The 9,557-nt window shown below is 50.4% G+C and overlaps 1 protein-coding gene across 12 annotated transcripts in view; it reads right to left on the bottom strand.

Moving 5' to 3' along the window:
- Positions 1–252: 252 nt before the first annotated feature.
- DGKZ (diacylglycerol kinase zeta) overlaps positions 253–9,557 on the bottom strand; it is an 818,573-nt gene continuing 809,268 nt past the window's right edge. For all 12 annotated transcript variants that reach the window (XM_078684405.1, XM_078684404.1, XM_078684403.1 and 9 more), the window contains one exon: positions 253–673. In XM_078684405.1, the coding sequence (XP_078540531.1) occupies positions 557–673 (117 nt within the window). In that variant the 3' untranslated portion in view covers positions 253–556. The remainder of the gene's footprint in view (positions 674–9,557) is intronic.

The raw sequence follows: 9,557 nt of genomic DNA, 5'->3' as shown, positions 1-9,557 counted from the left end.
GGAGGAAATGAGGGACATCGCCTCTCATACTGAGAGAAGACCGACAGACCGTGGCCATGCTGAGTGGTGTTCATCTGATGAAGATTGGGAGGAGCTCCCGGCTGTGGCAGGGGCTTCGGAGTCACACTGCAATGTGAGTCACGCTGCAGAACAAAGATACCTTCCCTCCACATGCTCCCTCATGACAAAATAAAACACAACACACCTAAATGTGCCAGTCCAGTTACCCACATGCAAATAAACAAGCCTGGATTTGCCAACAAGACTGTAATTCAAACACAGTGACTCAAAAACTCCCCAGAAAAGTGACATTAAATAAAAATCCAGTTTCTGTCGTGGTCTGGGACACACAGCGGTGTTTCACACACACACACAAATACACACACAGGAGCGGTGTGGGGGTAAATTGCAATATGTCCCAACATGGCAGGGAGGTGGGCTGGAGTCTGCTGTCTCTTGCTCGTCCCATGCTACTTCCGGCCTCCGGCAAGGGCAGTCGGTAGCGCCCACTTGCGGCGGGGTGAAGGGCACGCTAAGGCATGGCGTGGGCCTAGTGTCACACCGCCGTCTCTTGGTCTTCTCGCTGGATCATCTGGTAGTGCTGTCGGTTCTCGAGGTAGGCAGCAAGCTCCGGATCATTTGCTTTTTCAGCTCGATGCTTGGGGGTGTCCCCCTAGAAGGAACGGAAGAAGGGGTACTATGAGAGGGTTGCAGATCAACAGCAAAGGGGTCATCAACTGGGTGACCAACACACCATTGTAATCACAAGTAAGATTATCATACAAAAGTTAACGTAGGTACAAAGATGTTGTGATGAATAAGTCAAAGTGCAATATTATTGTTTGCTAATCAACAGTAGAACCACCAGAAACATTATCAGGCAGATCAAACACAATATTGCCTTCAACTGTAAGTTTATCACAAAGGGGTTATCATCATGACGTGTGTAAAGGTTACAGATAAATAAGGAACATAGCAATATCACTGTGGGAAAGACCAACACAAAGATTGTCAAGAGTGAAACTAGCAAAAGAGGGGGTGAGCAGCAAAAGGAACACAGTGATATTGGTGGAACAAACACCACCAACAAATGATCAATCTAGCAGCCAAGGCAAAACACGAGCACACAGATGTCATTGTTGGAGCAAATTACACAATATTGCGAGGATGTTGTTTACCTCTAAGTTTTTGTCAGTGGTGTGAACAAAGAATATTGGCTTAAATACTAATGAATGCAAAAAGATGAATTGATGGACAGAATGCAGAACAATGTCATACATTAATCCCAAAACAAAGATCTGGGCCTAAATCCATCGTTTATTTGCTCCCCATGCCATTCCAGTTTGAAACCAGCCATATGCAAATCATTCTTGACCCTGTTCCCAATGGGAACAGGCCAGCCCGAACTGCCAAGCCAGGTCCTCCCTGGACTGAAAACAAGCATCCTAGGACCGGGTTTGGCAGTTCGGTCTGGACTGTTCCCATGAGGTACAGAGTCAAGACTGATTTGCATATGGCCAGGTCTAAACTGGCGTGGCATGGTGAGAAAAAGAATAATGGATTTAACTCAGATCTCTTGACTGGGGGTGAATGTTTATTGTGTGTCTTTTGCTTTCTCGCCCTAAGTGCGCCAGGTATGCCCAGCCATGGGCCCCGGGCCATTGTGCCACTGGATTCCAGCTAGCCTGGCTGATGAGGGGCGAAACCCCGAAACCGGTCTTAGGATGCTTGTTTCTAGTCCATGGAGGACCTGGCTTGGCAGTTCGGGCTGGACTGTTCCCATGGGGCACAGGGTCAAGACAGATTTGCATATGGCCAGGTCTAAACTGAAAAGGCATGTTGAGCAAAAAAACGATGGATTTAGGCCCAGATCTCTGCACTGGGGTGAATGTATGACATTGTTCTGCATTCTGTCCATCAACTGTTGTTTTTGCATTTGTCACCCGAGTGCGCCGGGTATGCCCAGACATGGGCCCCGGGCCACTGTGCCACTGGATTCCAGCTCGCCTGGCTGATGAGGGGTGAAACCCCGAAACCGGTCTTAGGATGCTTGTTTCTAGTCCAGGGAGGACCTGGCTTGGCAGTTCGGGCTCGACTGTTCCCATGAGGCACGGGGTCAAGACAGATTTGCATATGGCCAGGTCTAAACTGGGGTGGCATGGTGAGCACAAGAATGATGGATTGAACCCAGATCTCTTGACTGGGGGTGAATGTTTTGATTTGTTTTGCATTCTATCCATCAATTGTGTGTCTTTTGCTAAATACTAATGAAGGCACAAAAGGTTATTGGTGGGTGACCAACATGCAGTTATTATTAGTAAGACCATCACAAAGAGGTTATAACTGGGTAGAAAATATTATTAAGATCAAGATTTTGTCACCTTGGCCACCACAATATTAGTAACAATAATAAAACAAATGGATTATCACTTGTGATACCAAAACACAACAAAATAAAGACGCCACTGTCAGATGAATGAATAGACGTTTTCAATAACCCAAACAAGCATAATTATTGTTGATACGGTCAACAGAAATCGTTGTCATGGCGACCAACATAATACTGCTATCAACAGAAATACCAGTACAAACACTCAGTTGTATCCAAAGGAGGGCATTAAGAGTGCAACCACCACAGAGAGATCATCACGAGTAAGGTCATCTTCAAGGCAAACAACGAAGTTAGGTTTAATTTTTCAAGGGAGACTAACATAAGGTTATCAGGATGAAACGTCAACATAGAGGGCGGTAGCAACAGAATTCAACTGGAAACCAGGATGTTACTGTAAGCAAGATCAAGACAAAGATGTTGCCAGAAAGACCAATTGCTGTCACAATAATGGTGTTATAAACAGTAAGATCTACACAACAATTACCTCCTTCATGAAAAGCAGAGAATGTTGTCATTCTCAATTAGACAAATTTGGATTTGATCTTCAATATAATGGTGTTTTACGACTTAGTGGGATTAGAGCAAAGCTATTGAGGGGACCAGTGCATGTTTTCATCAATGAGATGGACCAGCCATGTTGTCAATAAACGAAGCATGAGATGTTATTGTTATACTTAACACCTGGATATGCGTTAACCTCTCCGGTGAGGATGTTATTTATAAGACGAAGGCAGCAATGATCGGATCAGAACAATAACGACTGATTGTGTCGTCCAAGCAGCGGGCTTATCATTAATAAGAAGAATCCAAATGGAAATCTCTTCCAACATATACAAAATCCAAATAGGTTCATCAATTGCCAAAGTAATCGTAAACCATTTTATTAAGAATATCAATTATCCTCATATCTTGGTCTTAAACAGCAAATTCATATGACGGACTGGAATCACCCAGCCAAAGGACGGGTCTTCTAAACAATTTAGATCATGGAATTATGGAATTACGCTACAATGTTAAGTTGGCGTAATCGTGGGCTGGCCTTCATGGGGTCCTTGAACCGTCAAAAGGAGGTTTCTTTACTCCTTTAGCTTGGGTGTTCTCTTAATAGCTCCACTACGTAGTCTATAAATGTGACCAGTTTTATTTGATTTGCCAAATTGATAAAAATGACAGCTACAAATTCACTTTTTGCTGCTTTTTGTATTCAAGTACTTCCAACACAGGATACGCAACCAAAATTACATATCAATTAAGTGCCAACATTCATTTTTTAATCATGGCTTAAAATACGAAGGAGGGTCCCCAGGGAGTCCTTTCTCCATGGATACTTGCCCTAACAGGGATAGATTGCCCAGCTCCAGGTGCCCGAGAATGTGGCTGTGGTGTGGTCAGTAAGACGGATGTAGCATGTCTAAGGTCATTAAAATGAGAGATGGATGTGTATCGACATCGTGTTGATGGACATCTCCAGTAGAATCAGATTGACTATTCTCACTCACGCAAATTAATTTAAAATAATTACAACTCACAAATGGGTTGGAGGATTAGGAGAAGCCTTTTTAACTCTTTTCTAACATCACCAGTGGGCGTGCACCAGCCACTCTGCTCAGGATGGACGTGAGGAAGTCATTGCTGTCTCAACGAGACAACCTTGAAAAATGGAAAGCGCCGATGCAGACTCCCCTGGAGGGGACACGACAGCCTGGACTGATGAACGGAGGGGACCTGGAAGTGGGAGCCGGTGAAGGGGCATGGAGCCACTGGAGGGAACAAGACAGTCTGGACCGATGAATGGAGGGGACCAGAAGTGGGAGCCGGTGAAGGGGCATGGAGCCACTGGAGGGAACAAGACAGTCTGGACCGATGAATGGAGGGGACCAGAAGTGGGAGCCGGTGAAGGAGCATGGAGCCACTGGAGGGAACAAGACAGTCTGGACCGATGAATGGAGGGGACCAGAAGTGGGAGCCGGTGAAGGGGCATGGAGCCACTGGAGGGAACAAGACAGTCTGGACCGATGAATGGAGGGGACCAGAAGTGGGAGCCGGTGAAGGGGCATGGAGCCACTGGAGGGAACAAGACAGTCTGGACCGATGAATGGAGGGGACCAGAAGTGGGAGCCGGTGAAGGGGCATGGAGCCACCGGAAGGGACAAGACAGCCTGGACCGATAAAAGGAGGGGACCTGGAAGTGGGAGCCGGTGAAGGGGCATGGAGCCACCGGAAGGGACAAGACAGCCTGAACCGATGAAAGGAGGGGACCTGGAAGTGGGAGCAGGTGGCATGGCATGAAGAAACTGGAGGGAACAAGACAGTCTGTACCGTTGAAAGGAGGGGACAAGGAAGTGGGAGCAGGTGAAATGGCATGCAGACTCCCCTGGAGGGGACAAGACAGCCTGGCCCGATGAACGGCGGGGACCAGGAAGTGAGAGCCGGTGAAGTGGCATGGAGCCGCTGGAGGTGACAAGACAGTCTGGACCGATGAATGGCGGGGACCAGGAAGTGGGAGCCGGTGAAGGGGCATGGAGCCACCGGAAGGGACAAGACAGTCTATACCGTTGAAAGGAGGGGACCAGGAAGTGGGAGCCGGTGAAGGGGCATGGAGCCACTGGAGGGGACAAGACAGCCTGGACCGATAAAAGGAGGGGACCTGGAAGTGGGAGCAGGCGGCATGGCATGAAGAAACTGGAGGGAACAAGACAGTCTGTACCGTTGAAAGGAGGGGACAATGAAGTGGGAGCCGGTGAAATGGCATGCAGACTCCCCTGGAGGGGACAAGACAGCCTGGCCCGATGAATGGCGGGGACCAGGAAGTGAGAGCCGGTGAAGTGGCATGGAGCCGCTGGAGGTGACAAGACAGTCTGGACCGATGAATGGCGGGGACCAGGAAGTGGGAGCCGGTGAAGGGGCATGGAGCCACCGGAAGGGACAAGACAGTCTGTACCGTTGAAAGGAGGGGACCAGAAGTGGGAGCCGGTGAAGGGGCATGGAGCCACCGGAAGGAACAAGACAGCCTGGACCGATGAATGGAGGGGACAGGACAGCCTGGACCGATAAAAGGAGGGGACCTGGAAGTGGGAGCAGGTGGCATGGCATGGAGCCACTGGAGGGGACAAGACAGCCTGGACCGATGAATGGAGGGGACAGGACAGCCTGGACCGATAAAAGGAGGGGACCTGGAAGTGGGAGCAGGTGGCATGGCATGGAGCCACTGGAGGGGACAAGACAGCCTGGACCGATGAATGGAGGGGACAGGACAGCCTGGACCGATAAAAGGAGGGGACCTGGAAGTGGGAGCAGGCGGCATGTCATGCAGCCACTGGAGGGAACAAGACAGTCTGTACTGATGAAAGGAGGGGACCAGGAAGTGGGAGCCGGTGAAGGGGCATGGAGCCACTGGAGGGGACAAGACAGCCTGAACCGATGAAAGGAGGGGACCTTGAAGTGGGAGCAGGTGGCATGGCATGGAGCTACTGGAGAGGATAAGACAGGCTGGTGTGATGAGGAAGGTAGGGGACCTGGAAGTGGGAGCAGGTGATGTGGAACAGAGCCCTCCCAACCACACTGGGACCTATGTGAGTGAGCGATGGTGGCCTGCGTGACCTCCAGTCCAGGCTCCAGAACTGCTAAGTAACGATGGTGGGGCTGATAACGGTTGTAGCTATCATACCATCACAGCATGTATTGCATTGTAGGAGGCCACAGGATTATGAGTATTGGGGATATTTGGGAGGGGCAATTGTAGCTAGTCTCACGCACCTGCCATGCGTGGCATTGCTGCACCGAAGGCATGAACACCTGTCTCTGCTACTTGTTAGTGGAGCCTTTTACCTGGTCTTCCCTTCTTTCTGCCCCACTGGTGCATAAATGACAGTCCTGGCGTCACCCTAAGGGTGAGCATGGACATGTGGAGAGGAGAAACAGGCGCTGAGGTGCAAGAAGACACTGTTAAAAACAGGAAGTTGGGGAGAGAAACAGGACCGAGGCAAGAGGCGACAAAAGGAACCAGGAACAAACACCAAACTCACGAGAAGACTCCAGACAATACAGAACTCAGCGCCCAAACTCATCTTCAACCTGCACAAACAGACGCACATCACCCCACACCAAAGGAACCTCCAATGGCTCCCCGTCCAGAAAAGATGCCCATTCAAGATATTGATGCACGCCTACAAAGACCCAACGACCAAGCACCAGCATACATGCACCACCACTGAAACTTCACCAACCATCCAGAGTCCTTCGATCCACCGCCCTCGCACAGACACCACATATCCACCAAAGCCACAGCAGAGGCCGTTGCTTCTCCTATGCCGCCGCCAAGTCCTAGAATGCCCTCCCCCTCCAGACATTACAATCACTGGGGGACTTCAGGAGTACTTGATGTGCTGAAATGACCAAGTTACTTACCTTTGATAGCACGCTCTCAATAAATCAATCAGGAATATGTGAAGCGCGCTACTCACCCGTGAGGGTATCAAGGCGCTGGGAGGACCGAGGGGAGGTGGCGGGGGGGAAAGGGGGGAGTTTGTTGTGCAGTTCTGATTCAGCCGAAGAGCCAGGTTTTGAGGCTCTTTCTGTAGGTGTGCAGGGTGGGGGAATGTCTGATGTTGAGCGGGAATCTGCTCCAGGTCTTTGCTGCGATGTAGGAGTAGGCTCTTCCACCCGTTCTGACTCTGTGTATGCACGGGGTTTCGACGAGGGCGAGGTCGGCAGAGCAGAGGTTACTCTTGGGTGCATGGAAGGAGACTCTTGTTGAGGTATTGGGGTCCGGTGTTGTGGAGGGATTTGTAGGCCTGAGTGAGTAGCTTGAAGGTTACTCTCTTCTCAACGTGCAGCCAGTGGAGGTGTCATAGGTGCTGGTTGATGTGATGTCGTGGGAAGCCAAGGATGAGCCTGGCAGCAGTGTTTTGGATGGTCTGGAGTGTCTGGAGCAGGGATTTGTTGATTCCGGCACAGAGGGCGTTTCTGTAGTCCAGTCTGCTAGTTATGAGTGCGCGGGTGACGGTCTTTCTGGATTCGGTGGCAATCTACTTGAAGGTCTTGCGAAGGATGCAGAGGGTGTTGTAGCACGAGTAGGAGACAGCGTTGATCTGTTGGGTCATGGTGAGGGAGGAGTTGAGTATGATTCTGAGGTTGCGGGCGTGGTCCGTGGGAATATGGAAGCTGCCGAGGGCGGAGTGCCACCAGGTGTTGTCCTATGTTGAGGGGGTGGGTTCGAGGATGAGGAGTTCTGTTTTCTCCGAGTTGAGCTGCAGACAGCTGCTGCTCATCCAGGATGCCACGTCTTTCATAACTTCCTGGAAGCGGAGTCTGGTGATGTTGGGTTGCCTCGTGAGGGAGAGGATGAGCTGGGTGTAGTCGGCATAGGATACTATGCTGAGCCCATGTTGTCTGACGATGGCAGTGAGGGGGTCCATGTAGATGTTGAAGAGCGTGGGGCTGAGCGACGATCCTTGGAGTACTCCACAGTTGATCTCTGTGGGTTCGGAGAGGATAGGCGGGAGTCGGATTCTTTGGGTTTGGCCGGTGAAGAAAGAGCGGACCCAGTCGAGGGCAGCTCCCTGTATGCCAGCGTTGTGGAGTCTGGTGGTGAGAGTGCGATGGGACACGATGTCGAAGGCTGCAGAGAGGTCAAGTGAGATGAGGGCCGCTGTGTGGCCCTGGTCGGGGAGAGGACGGTTGTCGTCTGTGGCAGCGAGGAGGGCGGTCTCAGTGCTGTGGTTGCTGCAGAATCTGGATTGGCAAGAGTCGAGAATGGAGTTGGCTTTGATGAAGTTTGTGAGTTGGCTAATGACAATCTTCTTAGTGACTTTAGCCGCAAAGGGGAGGAGATAGATGGGTCCACCGTTCCATCTAGGGCGTGTGCGCGCGCACCTCCCCATACATCACCGTGCACCGCCTCGCGTGGAGCGCGCACACAGGATGTCGTGCGAGACTCGTGCCGCAGGCCGCTTTGAAGAAGCGAGCGGCGGGAACATGATGAGTGTAGGTAAGGAGGCGGGGGGGCTGGTGGCTATGTGGGAGCGCGGGCAGACTGTGGCCTTTTGTTTAAGTATTACTGTTAATCAGAGCCCCTTCACGGGCTCTGATTAACAGCAATACTTAAACAAAAGGCCACAGTCTGCCCCGTGCTTTACTAACAAAAGCGTAGTCAGTTTCCAAACACAGCGCGTGCTTTTGCATACGCTGTGTTTGGAAACTGTCTCTGATTAACAGCAATACTTAAACAAAAGGCCACAGCGGCTGGGGAAACGAGCGGAACAGAGGCAAAAGGGTACAAAAACAAGGAAAAAAACGAGTGGCACAGAGGGCAGAAAGGCACAATAAAACAAGTGGAACAGAGGGTAGAAGGGCACAAAAAACGAGGGGAAAACAAGTGGAAAAGAAGGCAAAAAGGCCCAAAAACGAGTGGAACAGAGGGCAGAAAGGCACAAAAAACAAGTGGAACAGAGAGCAGAAAGGCACACAAAACGAGTGGAACAGAGGGCAGAAAGGCACAAAAAACAAGTGGAACAGAGGGCAGAAAGGCACAAAATAAGAGTGGAACAGAGGGCAGACGGGCACAACAAACGAGGGGAAAACAAAGTGGAACAGAGGGCAGAAGGGCACAAAAAACGAGTGGAACAGAGGGCAGAAAGGCACAAAAAACGAGTGGAACAGAGGACAGAAAGGCACAAAATACGAGTGGAACAGAGGGCAGAAGGGCACAACAAACGAGGGGAAAGCAAAGTGGAACAGAGGACAGAAGGGCACAAAAAACGAGTGGAACAGAGGGCAGAAAGGCACAAAAAAACGAGTGGAACAGAGGGCAGAAAGGCACAAAATACGAGTGGAACAGAGGACAGAAGGGCACAAAAAACAAGGGAAAAACGAGTGGAACAGAGGGCAGAAAGGCACAAAATACGAGTGAAACAGAGGGCAGAAGGGCACAAAAAACGAGGGAAAAACGAGTGGAACAGAGGGCAGAAAGGCACAAAATACAAGTGGAACAGAGGGCAGAAGGTCACAAAAAACTAGGGAAAAACGAGTGGAACAGAGGGCAGAAAGGCACAAAATACGTGTGGAACAGAGGGCAGAAAGGCACAAAAAACGAGTGGAACAGAAGGCAGAAAGGCACAAAAAACAAGTGGAACAGAGGGCAGACAGGCACAACAAACTAGGGGAA

This window comes from Lissotriton helveticus, chromosome 3_2 (genome assembly GCF_964261635.1).
Source record: "Lissotriton helveticus chromosome 3_2, aLisHel1.1, whole genome shotgun sequence".
In the NCBI taxonomy this organism is placed as follows: Eukaryota; Metazoa; Chordata; class Amphibia; order Caudata; family Salamandridae; genus Lissotriton; species Lissotriton helveticus.
Note: the sequence above shows the minus strand (reverse complement) of the source record. Positions and strands in the feature narration are given on the sequence as shown.